General features: G+C 39.1%; 1 protein-coding gene and 2 pseudogenes across 1 annotated transcript; 1 reads left to right on the top strand and 2 right to left on the bottom strand.

Moving 5' to 3' along the window:
* The first annotated feature begins 523 nt into the window (after positions 1 to 523).
* On the top strand, positions 524 to 1,902 carry LOC106304980 (annotated as a pseudogene).
* A 23-nt stretch (positions 1,903 to 1,925) lies between these two features.
* Positions 1,926 to 2,973, bottom strand: LOC106302622 (solute carrier family 35 member F5-like). Its single transcript, XM_013739088.1, has 3 exons — positions 2,876 to 2,973; positions 2,327 to 2,742; positions 1,926 to 2,251 (listed from the first exon to the last, which is right to left on the bottom strand). Exons 1-3 carry the CDS (start codon positions 2,971 to 2,973, stop codon positions 1,926 to 1,928), a joined length of 840 nt encoding a protein of 279 aa, XP_013594542.1.
* Positions 2,974 to 9,215: 6,242 nt separating this feature from the next.
* Positions 9,216 to 13,222, bottom strand: LOC106305024 (annotated as a pseudogene).
* Between the last annotated feature and the right edge of the window lie 1,533 nt (positions 13,223 to 14,755).

Genomic DNA, 14,755 nt, shown 5'->3' on the forward strand with positions numbered 1-14,755 from the left:
TTACGACGCGTTTTAGATTTTCCGGACGTTTGCCTTTATAAACCTCTTTGGGGAAGAAAGTCTCAGATTTGAGCATAGACAAACTTATTCCGAGCTTGCTGGGGAAGAAAGAGCAGCGGTTTCCTTTCTATCTTTTATCGTATGTTATCTCTCTCCCCCTAGTTTATCGCAATTATTTAGCATCTTGGTTTCTTGATTTGGATTATTTCTATTTGCGGATACTCCTTTTTATAGTTTGTACCGAATTATCTCTGGATTTGATCTTCGAAATTCTTGTAAACTTTTTTCAGAATCGCTTTTGGTTGTAGCTAAGATCTTAGATATGTTCGATTGTAAACTTGGTGCGGGGATATTGATTTTGAGCTTTGTAATTTTTTTTTCAGGTAGCTGACTCGTTTCACGGTTGTATACAGACTTGTATTTGAGAATGGCTTAGGTATGATTCCCTTTTTTTTTCATTTCTGTATTGAAGTTAATTGCGAGTTGATTAATTGTTAGTTTGATTGAATTGGTGAAATGTGTGATGTTGCAGGAAGCACACAAGGTCACATTAAGTGTTTATGACCTAAGCCGAGGCTTGGCACGTCAGCTCTCTGTTTCGTTTTTGGGATAGGTTATCGAAGGTGTTTGGTGAGTTCTCTCTCTCTCTCTTGGACATATGATTACAAAGCTACATTTTGTGAACGCTGAAAGTCTCAACCTTTGAGCTCCATAGTGTTGCATTAACTTAGACATTACTACATTAGGCTTACAATTACTTGATAGTCAGTCGCAGAACAGGGTGTGAGTTAATTATGTTAGATATTGACACGTTTGTTTGTATGCGTCATAACTAATGAATACTTGATTGTGTATACGCTTTTGCTTTTGAATTGCTTTGCCTTCTATTCTTTTCGTATATGAGAGTCTTCTTCTTCGCTGTGTGAGCTGGTTTAATTAACATTGAGTATGTATCCCTTTGTCAGGCATACGGAGATAGTTGTGTATGGAAATGAGTACTTTTTTGGAGGAGGAATCCAACATTTGCCTGCTGGTACCACCCCATATGGAGCACCACTGCGAACTGTAGAGTTGGGTGAATCACATGTTCCTAAGGATGTGTTCGAGATGTACTTGGAAGAGATCAGTCCACGTTACACTGCTGAATCCTACAATATGCTTACTCACAGCTGCAACAACTTCAGCAACGAGGTCGCTCAGTTTCTGGTTGGTTAAGGGATTCCAGACTACATTCTTCAGCTTCCCAATGAGGTCATGAACAGCCCCATGGGTGGTCTTTTAAGTAAGTAGCTTATACTTTGCACCTCTTTGTCTTTAGCTTTTTGCTGATCTAGTTTCATCTCCTCTGCAGTGCCGATGATACAAAACCTGGAAACAACTCTAAGAGCTGGCGCTGTTCCTAACGCTCCCCAGTTTAGGCCTCAGACAGAACCTTTTGGAGCTTTTAGCAAGGATGAAGGTCCAAAACTACCGAACAAACCCAGTGAAAATCAAATCAAGTCTGAGAAGGCGTCCAAGTCTGAGGATGCCAAAACCTCAGTTCCAACTGAAAAAGCGTCACATGTTTCTCAAGCTTCTTCTAATAAAGAGAAGGTGAAGGAGGATCCACTGGGTGATGCTAGGACCAAGATTCAGGAAGAGATCACACGTGAATTTGCAGCTCTCTTGGAACAAGGCACACTAAGAGCAAGTGAGGCAGCCGTTATGGCGACAAAAGAGTGATGCAAAAGTATGGACATCTCGATGTATATGCTTAGTCTAATAAAACAGATTAAACGGTTTCTTTTGCTGTTGTATTGAAAACGAGATTTTATTACTATTTTCCAGCTACATTCGTGTATCAATGTTCAATGATTTACAGATTAGAAGTCAGAAAGTAAGAGAGCAAAAATATATAAGCATCATGGCTATTGAATTTGGAACAGTTAGGACACTTGGGTCTCTGAAGAATCTACTCTTATGCTATCCGACACAATCTGAGGAGGATCTGTGAACGATGTTACAGGCTCTAACTCAATAGATGTCTCTTTGGATCTGTGAAACACCTCTGCAGGAATATTGATTCCTGCAAAGCCAACCATTACAGCTACAGCACCAATGAAGTCGATGAAGCTTGGTTTGTTCCCTGATAAGCTGTCTACAATGGCCGCCAATGGAACCTGTATAGTCAGCCCAGCCGATGCCACTGTGGTTGTTGTCAAAAGTACAGCCTTTGCCCATAGGTAGTCACTGAGTACATTATCTAATAAACCTGAAAACACCAAACACACATTCCAACATCAAATCCTAATGTATTACTTGCACCTTAAAGATTACAAACATATACCTTTGCCAACCACCAGACTTAACTGTTTCAAGGTTAGTGCGTTGAAGCGTTCTCGCTTTGTAAAGTTTAGTATCAGAGCAGCAGGCAAGAAGATAAAAAAGTTGAAGAGCCCTAGAAACCCAAGAAGCTGAGCCATACTGAACCGGCCGCTTCTTTCATCATCATCAAGAAGCTTCTTGCGTATAAGAGTGATGTAGACGGCGTAAAACACCATCAGCGAGAGAACATCTCCCAAAAGAGGGTTTTTAGCTGTTGCAGTCGAGTTTGATTCTGAGTCGCCAAGACTCACAATTATGGTACCAGACATACAGAGAAGCACACTGACGAGTTTCAACCACGTGAACTTTTCTCCCAAGAATATTAGTGACACCAGAAACGTGAATGGGCTTGATGAGCTGCTTAAAGATAGTATTGGACTGCAGTTAACACAAAATACAAAAAAAATCAAGAGCAGTTTCAGAACATAGCAATAAAGATGAGTTTGCAGTGTTCTTACCGTAACTGTGGTGTACTTAGAGAGAGAGATTGAAAGTAAGCTGAGCCAAGAACCAAAACGGACATATCACAAGGCTAACTTTAGCAACACGCATCCGTGTCCAACGTCCCTTCTTGTTAGGGGTGGATTTACATCTTCCCTCAAGACCCATTAGACATTGAATTAGGTCCACTTCATTATGAAACCCTACACATCTTTTTCCTATAAATAAAGAGCTATCTCCTTATGAGGAAGGAGGATGTTATCTTCTCCATTTTTAGACCTAACACTTCTACAAAAAAAAGTTTATAGATTTTTAGATTTATTTACACTTGTAATCATTCATTTAATACAATCTTTGATCTATAAATTCTTTTTGATATTCACATCTCATTTGATTCTTTCAAGATTTCTCTTAATCCTCAAAGAATCTAACCATTATCTTTAGATTCTTTGATTTGTATTGATTCAACAAAAATCACCAGCATAAACACCATTTTTAAATCAAACAGTTGGCGCTAGAAGGAGGGGACAAGGAGAACTGTCTTCAAAGATATCAAATTTGAGAGAATCCTAGATCTAACTTCATCATCTCAAAATAAAGGATGAAACTTTCTCATGAAAGTTTGTTTTTTCGGGGGATGGGACTCTCATCAAGAGCCGAGTATTGAAATCATCTTTGAAAAAGATAAGTTTGACAATCTCATCTCATTATTAAATCTCGATTCATAATAATCATGGCATAATAATAAACATGTGCTTAATCTTTGAAAAGGAAGGGAAATGATAAATTTTTTTTTTATATTTCTGACTTTAGGAGTCGTGACCGATGACGACTCTGAAAAAGAGGGAATCAAACACAGACGACGTCGATGGGGCTGTCGCTTCTTTCCCATATCGGTCGAGTTCCGTTCCATCCCCGCCAACGACGAGCGAGCCTGTGACGGAAGGAGAAAAGAGAGAGGTTGTTCACTACCTCAACGGCAGTCGTGAACTCGAAAGTTCTAAGCTTTAGAGCTCGCGACGGAGAACCGAGATCTCAGATCAGTTAGCAACGACATCCAACAACTCCTCTCTCGTCTGCTCTGATTAAAGAGTATCGGGCCACGGATTGCAACAAAGCTCGGCAAAGATTATAACAAAGCTCGAGAATGGATCCCGCGAAGCTCACGAGTTTGACCTTGATTCGAGTTTGTTGGGCTATGTTTCCTCACCGGCTTCTGTCTCCACCGCCACGTCTCGAATCTAATCACTCCCCAAACTCAGCCCATGCTTGATCTCGGCTTCATACGATCTCCTCCTCCTCGAGACATTTATGGCCTCACCGGAAGCTCTTGCTGGAGCAAAAGAGAAAGCTTGATTGAAGCCGCTCCATCAACGGCAGCTGAGAGAGAAGTTCAGCTCTGTTCTTGATTCATGAAACTACAGCAATCACAATCACAGTTTGACCTTGGAAAGCTCGTAGTCTCTTGTCACCGTCTCTCCCGGAAGGATTTGTTTTGGACATCTGAGAAGCGAGGTTGAGCTTGATCTGAGGAGCCGGGTTCTGTTGGTATCAAGAAGATCCAGGTGTTGGATCTGTCAAGCAATTCTTTCTCTGGTGTGATTGGAGTTGGTTTTGGAGGTCTTAGAGACTTGAAAACAACTTGTTAGGAGGAACTATCCCATCTTCTATCAAGAACTGCAGTTCACTTCAGTCTTTGATCTCCTTAGATACTGATTCTGGTGAAGCAACATCTCTTGATATTGTTGGTCATGAAAGAATACTCCTCAGTATCTCTTCCTTGATAGCCGTAAGCGCTGCTGCAGCCATTGTGATTGGTGTGATAGCCATCACGGTTCTCCACTTGAGAGTGAGGGCTACAACGGCATCGAGATCAGCATTACCGATCGCTTTATCTTGAGGGATGGTCTGAAGATCAGGAGCTAAGCATAAAGAGAGACTGAGCTGGTCAAGGTCCTGTTCTTTCCAGCGAGCTCTTCGACAAATATGCCGCAACCAGCACAAGCTCCTCGAGAATTCAAAGTCTAATGTGGCTCTGCTCAAAGTTCTTCTCATCTGATCCATCACTTGTCACGACCAACAACTCACCCTAACTTGGTCTCGGAATTAACCAATCTCTCTCATCTCTTCTCGTGAGCTTACTAACGAGACACTATGAAGCCCACATGGTCTTGGCAAAGAGAAGTGACCGGCTCTGTCCCTCTGTTACGAGACTACTGCAACAAGTTGGACATGAACAAGATTAAGAAGCTAGAGCTTGACATCACAAATACGGTTATGGGCTTGCCTTGGAAGTATAAGACACGGCTTTACCCACGACTCTATACGTCACCACACTTCCAGAAGCTCTTGCTTCTACCTCACGCGTCATGACCGTCTGCGTCTCTTCATAAAGTTGGAGGCCTCTCGTCCACTTCTTCGTCAAGTGCCGATCAAGAGTTCCCTTCTCGATCCAAGGCTTTGTGCAATCTTGGCAAAAGTGATGTGATGAGGAAAAATCAAGACTTCGATGCTCTCATCTCCGAACTCTGCTACGAACGCAAACTTCATAGCATAGAGCTCTTGCTTCTTCATCAAGCAAGCTCTACTAATTGACAAGATAAGTTTTCCTAACAACCTTATCAAATCATTATTATCCTGACGTTTAAGGCGTAGTCAAGTTATAGTTTGCTTCTTTAATAATTTATTATCTAACCACGATAATAAAATATTTAAAAGAAGCGATAATGGTTGTTACAACGTATTGACTTATGTTCAAAGTCACTGTATTTGATTATATCAATGTTCATGACATGTGGTTGCTAACAAGACTTAATTTTCTTGAAGCTTTGTCCATCCCCTCGCCCTGGTCTTTGCATGTTCTCGCTGCAAACCATCTCAAGATCATAGGCAAAATGCCTTCTCGTTTCACCGCAAGAAGCTCAAAACCTAATCTTGGCGACAAAGCATGATCTTGCAGTCTCGGTTTGATCTCGCAAACATCTTACATGCCGACCAGTCGCGGCAACATGCGGATCAACAAGACGACTCATCCCGTTGATTTCATTACTCCATCTACACATGGATTGCATCAATGCTGCGAAGACATGTCCACCTTGGTGACTTGTGATGTGATGAGGAAAAATCAAGACTTCGATGCTCTCATCTCCGAACTCTGCTAAGAACGCAAACTTCATAGCATAGAGCTCTTGCTTCTTCACCAAGCAAGCTTTACCAATTGACAAGATAAGTTTTCCTAACAACCTTATCAAATCATTATTATCCTGACGTTTAAGGCGTAGTCAAGTTATAGTTTGCTTCTTTAATAATTTATTATCTAACCACGATAATAAAATATTTAAAGAAGCGATAATGATCGTTACAGCGTATTGACTTATGTTCAAAGTCACTGTATTTGATTATATCAACGTTCATGACATGTGGTTGCTAACAAGATTTAATTTTCTTGAAGCTTTGTCCATCCCCTCGCACTGGTCTTTGCATGATCTCGCTGTAAACCATCTCAAGATCATAGACAGAATGCCTTCTCGTTTCACCGCAAGAAGCTCAAAACCTAATCTTGGCGACAAAGCATGATCTTGCAGTCTCGGTTTGATCTCGCAAACATCTTACATGCCGACCAGTCGCGGCAACATGCGGATCAACAAGACGACTCAACCCGTTGATTTCATTACTCCATCTACACATGGATTGCATCAATGCTGCGAAGACATGTCCACCTTGGTGACTTGATTGTGATGGGCCGTCCATGGTGGTACGTTCATAATTATGTCTATGGCAACTTGTTTTTGGCAGTTAGTCGATCGACGCTTCATCCATGGCAACTTGCTCCGGTGGTTCAGAACACTGTCCTCACAGATCGTTCGCGCAACTATCCCGGAGTAAGAAGCCTGATCGGAATCAGAAGTATGTTGATGACAGCTCGCCCGGGACAGTCCGTCTACGACACTTCATTTATGGCAACCTAACTATGACGTTCCGCTCATGACAATCATCTGCGACATGGGTACGTGCCTAGTTCATTGTCTAATAAACCCTATACATAAAATTCACAGATATCGATTTCGACTCTCTCAACGGACTTGGGGGGGCTTACTGTTAGGGGTGGATTTACATCTTCGCTCAAGGCCCATTAGACATTGAATTAGGTCCACTTCATTATGAAACCCTACAAATCTTTCTCCTATAAATAAGGAGCTATCTCCTTATGAGGAGGGAGGATGTTATCTTCTCCATTTTTAGACCTAACACTGCTACAAAAAGTTTATAGATTCTTAGATTTATTTACACTTGTAATCATTCATGTAATACAATCTTTGATCTATAAATTTTTTTTGATATTCACATCTCATTTGATTCTTTCAAGATTTCTCTTAAACCTCAAAGAATCTAACCATTATCTTTAGATTCTTTGATTTGTATTGATTCAACAAAAATCACCAGCATAAACACCATTTTTGGATCAAACACTTCTTATCTAACCCTTTGCTACCACTATCGTTAACACCATCAACAACCTCAAGCTCTAAACTTTCCAATCCAGATTCAATCTCATCTCCATCCACTCTTGCAACAACCCCTGATTCTTCAGATTTCACATCACTTTGTCCAAGCAAAACAGCTTTCTCTGATTCTACCAATTCAAGCAAATGAGACCTTTTGTTTCTCCTAAAGAGTAAACTTTCGTACGAATCTTCGAGGTAGCGACCGATCTCGAAGAGAGGAAGATAAATGATGAAGAGAGAGTTGCAAATGAAAGTGATCAAGAAGGGAGAGACGCCGGCGTCCACCACAGACTATACTACGAAGCTGGCTGCGATCCAAATCGTGGCGACGGCGAATATGTATATCAGACCTAATACCCATCTCTATACTTCACTTGACATATCTCTTCGAATCGCAATTAGTTGGGATTGAGCTCAACGGATCTCACCTATCAAGATCAATGAAAAGCATTGTGTTGGAGTAAGCTTGAAAAGGAAAGAAGATTGAGATGCAAGGCATTATCCTAATCCTACCGAGTTATGGAGATAGATACATAATATTATTAGGAGTTATCTAAAGTTATGTAATCTATTAGGATTAGGATAAACACAAGCTCTATATAAGTAGATGTCGTTTGTGTGACATACCTTAATAGAGTTTGGGGATTAAGCTTGAGTTTTGAGTTAGTTTCTCAAGTTAATAATAAGAGAGTTATACTTATTTGATCCTTGAATTCTATACATTGTACAGAGGATGAATCAAAGATCTCTCGCAGCGTAAACTAGTCGATAGCGATCTAGCTAAACCATGTGGAAGATGAATTGCGATTCAAAGTGGAATCAGAGAATCAGCGCGAAGGGGAGAGCGAGTGAGCGAGAGAGAGGGAGGGAGAGAGAGTTTGGCGGATGTTTTGAGCTTGAATATAGGCTTTATTATCGGCTCATCTTGGGATTTCTTATCAGCCCATCTTGGAATTTCTTATTAGCCCAATTATGTTTAAGGCCTTTTAGGTATACATACTGACTAGATAAGACATTTTTGTTGTTTTTCGTTTTCTTTCGTCACACGTTTTGTATTATTATTAAGTTTTTGTATTATTTATATAGATCAGTGTTCTTAAAACCGGATCGACCTGATGGTTGGATCGGGTTCGACCATGAACCAGTCATGTAATCGGGTTGAGTCTAATAATTGATTCAATCATAGACCAATCACGTAACTGGATTGAGTTTCAAAATTATTGAATTGAATAGAAACCATTAAAACCATCAAAAATCTAAAAACTAATAACATGAAGAAAAAAAACTAGATTATATTTACATATTTTATATTAAAATTTTATTTATATTTTAATTAATTATCATATTTATTAATATTACTTTTTAATTTATATATTAAAATAAATTAAATCAAGTTATTGAATCAGGTTTGACCGGTCAAACCACATTGAACTGCGAGCCAAATAATTTTAGGTTTACCTTCCGGTTGGAACGGTTTTAAAAACATTGATATGGAGTCAATAGACAACATATACTAACTCTCTTGTTTGCTTGTGTTATGGTGATTATGCGTTGCTATATAACTGATCTTTGTGGCCTTCCATGGACATAAAAGCTTTACTTATATTTTGACTAGAAACACAATATAAGTTAACTATAAAACAAAGTTTATTTTTTTGACTAAAATATAAAACAAAGTTTATCCACGCTCAAAACTGAAACCAAGACTATAATCCATGAAAATCTGCATTCCCGAGCTATGAAAACCCAGCTGGAATATACACATTGAAACGAACACTGAATCTTACAACACAAGAAGAAGGTAACAAACTGCTATCACTAGTCTCTGAAACTTTCAAAAAAAAGATGAAAACAACAAAATTCAATATTAAATCAAGAAGACAAAGATATGCAAAAAATTTAAAATCAAGAAGCACTTGGGTTCCTGGAATGTGCTGCACTTGGGTTCCGGGACTGTGCTGCATTTGTGTTCCTAGAATGTGCCCTTGAAGCAACTCCCCACTCCATTGCCTCCGCCACAGCTCTCTCCCGTTCCTCAGCCGTCACAGGGCCCTTGAGGGTTCAGCCGTCTGCTGAGGAGGAGGAACGTCGTCGTAGTGTGGAACAGAGATAGAGCCATCAGGAGCAGTTCCCAAGAAACCGAGAGCGGTCACAACGTCGCTCATGAGTGGCCGTACAGTTGCCTCTTCCTGTAAACACATGGCCGCGACCGCCACGGCCTGGTTAAGTGCTTTCTCCGGGAACACTCCTTCCAGACTTGGATCCGCTAACTCCGGGAATCTACTCGGTTCTTTGAACACAGGATGTGCCTAAAAAACAACAAGAACTTTAATGTTAAATAAGGCCGGATCTGAAAATTTAGGGACCGTAAAGGAGAAAGCATAGAATGAGCGTGAGGTAATAATTTTGTTGATATGAAGGGCCGCTACAACAAATAGTACTACATCCTTGATCGTGATTTAATTAAAAAAAAATCATAATTTGAGCCAAGGCCAAAACTCACCCAAGTCACTAGGTTCTGTTCATCTTTGGGCCTGGTTGTGTCAATAACTCTTCGTCCAGTTATCAACTCCAACAACACAACTCCAAAGCTGTAAACATCAGATTTAATGGTTAACTGACCGGTTCTTTGATACTCTGGAGCACAGTACCCGTAAGTTCCCATTACTCTTGAAGACACATGTTGCTTGTCTCCGACAGGACCTAGCTTTGCAAGCCCAAAATCGGATAACTTGGCGTTGAAGTCACTGTCCAAAAGGATGTTAGCTGCCTTGAGATCTCTATAGATCACCGGAGGATCTGCCTTGTCATGCAAGTATTCAAGACCCATCGCGGCTCCTAGGGCAATTCTGATCCTTGTGTCCCAATCCAACGGTACTTGATCAGGTGTTAGATCTGTAAACATTACAATCAACAATCAAATACTGTAAACTAAGCCAATAAAATAGTGTATACTACCGATCTTTAGTTTTGTAAAGTTTACCGAGGAGATGATCTTTAAGTGAACCACGAGACATGTATTCGTAGGCAAGAAGTCTCTGGTCTCCATCAGCACAATGAGATTCACGAGATGCTTGTGATGCAAGAGACTTAACATCAACACTTCTACGATGAACTCTTTGTTCCCTTGCAGCCCATTTCTATCTAATTGCTTCACTGCCACAATCTGAATCCAAAACAACCATTACACAATTCATGAGTCACTTGTTTTAACAAGTCATGTACAATATTCATCAAATATTAACGTATTTAGGTTTCAATTAAATTAATTTATACAATAGTATATATGTTTTAGGTAAACATAACTAGTTAAACCTAAACAAAGACATCTTTCTAACGTGTAGTATTTATCTTCTATAATCAAACTATTGATATCCTTTTCATGTGACCAGTTAGTCCAATCAAAGATCCACAAAGATCTTGAAACTACATAGTACTAACCTTGCCAGATTTTTCGAGTCAAATGGACGGGCTAGGCGGATTTGGGTGTGTCTATATGGGCATAATTTTTTTCGGTGCGTTTTTGGTCGAAGCCCAAACATGACCATATCCAAATAGGACCATGACCAGTTGGATTGCCCATGGGGCCCAAACACCCACTTAATGTAAATAGTCTAATTTTTTAATTTAAAAAATGTACAGATGCTTCATCTGGGTGTTGTTCGTTTCTGTATTTTGTCTAGGAAAACGCATTTTTGCGGTTTTGTTTTACAATTTTGGTGGAAAAATGTGTGTTTACGGTTTTGGCGGGAAAACGCGTTTTTGCAATTTTGTCGGGAAAATGCGTTTGGCAGGAAAACGCGTTTGGTGGAAAAACGAGTTTTGACGGAAAAACGCGTTTTTTTGTGGGAAAATGTATTTTTGCAGGAAAACACATTTTTGCGGGAAATTGCGTTTTTGCAGGAAAACACGTTTAACGGGAAAATGCGTTTTTGCGGGAAAATGAGTTTTTACAGAAAATTCGTTTTTACGTGAAAATGTATTTTTGCGGGGAAAGACATTTTTGCGAGAAAACACATTTTTGCAGGAAAACGCATTTTGGCGGGAAAAACGTGTTTTTGCGAGAAAGTGCGTTTTTCAGGAAAATGCGTTTTGCAAGAAAGCTCATCTTTACGGGAAAATATGTTTTTGCAAAAAAATGCGTTTTGCGAGAAAATGCGTTTTGGTGGAAAAACGCGTTTTGCGAGAAAACACTTTTTGTGAGTGTAAGAAATATTATCATTAGAAAGATAATGTTTCTATACCATAATGTGGTCTTTTGGTAAACTTAATCTTATTGAGATTGTTAAATCCTAATGATACTTGGTAACCAATAAAATGGTAACAAAAGGAGTTTAGTTTCTTATGATGATGATTAACTAATGGACAAGTAATAGATTCTAGAAGGTTTCTCACTTGATGACTCATAAAACATGTGTCATTGTAAGAAAGCATTTGAAATAAATTCAATGCATCAAAGGAGAACAAGTTCATTGTATGAAAAATGCTTCTAGAAGTCTAAACACTTGTCATTAATCAACCATGATGGATGGTTGAGATTAAAGAAGAAACTTGCCAAGAAAGTTAAAAAGACTTGGTGAGCAAGTTTTTGCTCCCTCTCACCACCTATAAATAGTGGTCTTTGGACCATCACAAAGACACATCAAGAAAATCCTAAGAAAGCAACACATTAAGAAGGTTTTGGGCAAGGGGAGAGAAACTTCAAAAACTTGTTTGAAGATCAAGATCTCATCTTTCATATCAAAGCCATTCAAGAAGGTTTCCGCAACTATGCAAGGAGGTACTCCGATAAACTCTCTTATAATTCTATTATGTGATTAGTTTAGATGTTAAAGATCTTAGGGTTTATGTAAATCATCTTTAACAGTGAGAAAATGCGTTTTTACGGGAAAACGCGTTTTTGCGAGAAAACTCATTTTGCGGGAAAACGTGTTTTTGCGAGAAAATTCATTTTGCGGAAAAACGCGTTTTGCAGGAAAACGTGTTTTCCCCCAAATACATTAACCCTAGACATTTTTAATATTTGGGCCTCTCAATATCCATATGGGTTTGCCCATTTGGGCTATAGGTGTATTTGGGCGTCGTCCATTTGGACAAAACATTTTATGGTCAAATATGGGTGTCCATATAAGCCTATATTAATTTGGACATGGATCACCCATGAACAACCCGCCCATTTGACATCTCTACCCTTGTACACCTTACCAAAGCCTCCTTCACCGATCAGACATTCTTGTCTAAAATTCTTGGTAGCAGTAGCCAGCTCCCTGAAGGTGAATGTCTGTGCAGCAATGTTGTTCGAGATTTCTTTTTCTGCATCATTGTTCTTGTTCTTCTCAACCTCAGTCTTAGTTGGAATCTCTGCAAGGACCAAAAAATCTAGGCTTATAAAACCCTAACATATATATAATTGGAAATTATCTAAATTTTTTATATAGAATGTTCTGAGCTTACCAGGGTGTGTTTTGTTGTTGTCTCGACCGGTCACCTTGCCATTTCTCCGGCGGCTGTTGTTATCTGAATCTTCGGGAGTTCTTTTCTTTTCATGGAAATAAAAGCATGAGAAGCAATTCATCTTCTTATCTAATTCCCTTTCGCGAGGAACCCTTTCTCAAGTAACCTTCAATCTCTCTTTCTTCTTCTTGTGATTAAAGATCAATAAATGTCTGCATTGGCAAGAAGAAAACATTATATAATCCAGATAAAGAGAGAACTATCTGAAATTTTATTTTTGTTGAGAGAAAGCAAAGCAAATGAACCTTGGATTCCTTCTTCATAAACATGGTTGCTTCTTTCCCAAAAAAACCTTTTAGGGTTTTCCCTTTATATCTTCACCTTAATATCAAGATCTCACAAAACCCAGGTCAAGAGAAAGAAAATCAACACCAAAACCGTCGGGATACGAAGCGCTGAAGAGACTCCTTGAAAATTGGATTATTCAGGTTTAGGTTTCTGAATTTCTCTTAATATAGACAATTAAACTATTGTGTGTTAATGAATGTAATAGATTATGAAAAAATGGGGCCCGTCCATAACCGTTGCTCTCATGTTCGTGTGCCTCACATTCCTCTAAGAAATATATTTTGGAGATTTTAAACAAATAAAGAAGATGAAGAATGACATGGAGACCATGAAGTGAATAGAATAGAATGCAACAAAAGGGTTGGATGTAATGTTGATGGTTGCACGCACTACTTATTTTTCAAAATGGAAATGCTAATTATTGTAACATTATTATTATTCCCAATTATATCTTTAAAACTTGAGATTAAATAGATATATGAGACCTGGAAATGACTTGGTACCGAACATGTTTTTAGATTTAGCATTGGTTCAGCCTTGACTTAGGCCACCATATACGATTATCACGACCAGAGACATAACTCATACAATAAACATTCATCGACCGATGCAGCGGATTCGATCTCGAGATAAAAAAACAAGCAATTACCACATAAACTTAAGGCTATGCCCCATCTTTTTAAAATCTGGTTCGACAGAAAGGTCTAGACACGCCCTACAAATGGAATAGTCGAGGCACAATTCTTTTATGGCTTGTTAAAAACATTTTTCGGAAGAAAAACTCGATATACCCATCGTTAGTAGTTATATGGTCCGATAAATGTAAAAAGGTACCGAACACCTTTTTTGATTTAGAATTGGTTCAGCCTTGGCTTAGGCCACCATATATGATTATCTCGACCAGAGACATAACTCATACAATAAACATTCATCGACCGATGCAACGGATTCGATCTCGAGATAAAAAAACAAGCAATCACCACATAAACTTAAGGTTATGCTCCATCTTTTTGAAATATGGTTCGACAGAAAGGTCTAGACACGCTCTGCAAATGGAATAGTCGATGCACAATTCTTTTAAGGCTTGTTAAAAACATTTTTCGGCAGAAAAACTCGATATGCCCATCGTTAGTAGTTACATGGTTGGATAAATGTAAAAAGGTACTGAACACCTTTTTAGATTTAGCATTGGTTCAGCCTTGACTTAGGCCACCATATATGATTATCTCGACCAGAGACATAACTCATACAATAAGCATTCATCGACCGATGCAGCGGATTCGATCTCGAGATAAAAAAACAAGCAATTACCAAATAAACTTAAGGCTATGCCCCATATTTTTAAAATCTGGTTCAACAGAAAGGTCTAGACACGCCCTACAAATTGAATAGTCGAAGCACAATTCTTTTATGGCTTGTTAAAAAAAAATTTCGGAAGAAAAACTCGATATGCCCATCGTTAGTAGTTATATGGTCGGATAAATGTCAAAGGTACCGAACAGCTTCTTAGATTTAGCATTGGTTCAGCCTTGGCTTAAGCCACCATATATGATTATCTCGACCAGAGACATAACTCATACAATAAGCATTCATCGACCGATGCAACGGATTCGATCTCGAGATAAAAAAACAAGCAATTACCA

Source organism: Brassica oleracea, chromosome C7 (assembly GCF_000695525.1).
Source record: "Brassica oleracea var. oleracea cultivar TO1000 chromosome C7, BOL, whole genome shotgun sequence".
Classification (NCBI taxonomy): domain Eukaryota; kingdom Viridiplantae; phylum Streptophyta; class Magnoliopsida; order Brassicales; family Brassicaceae; genus Brassica; species Brassica oleracea.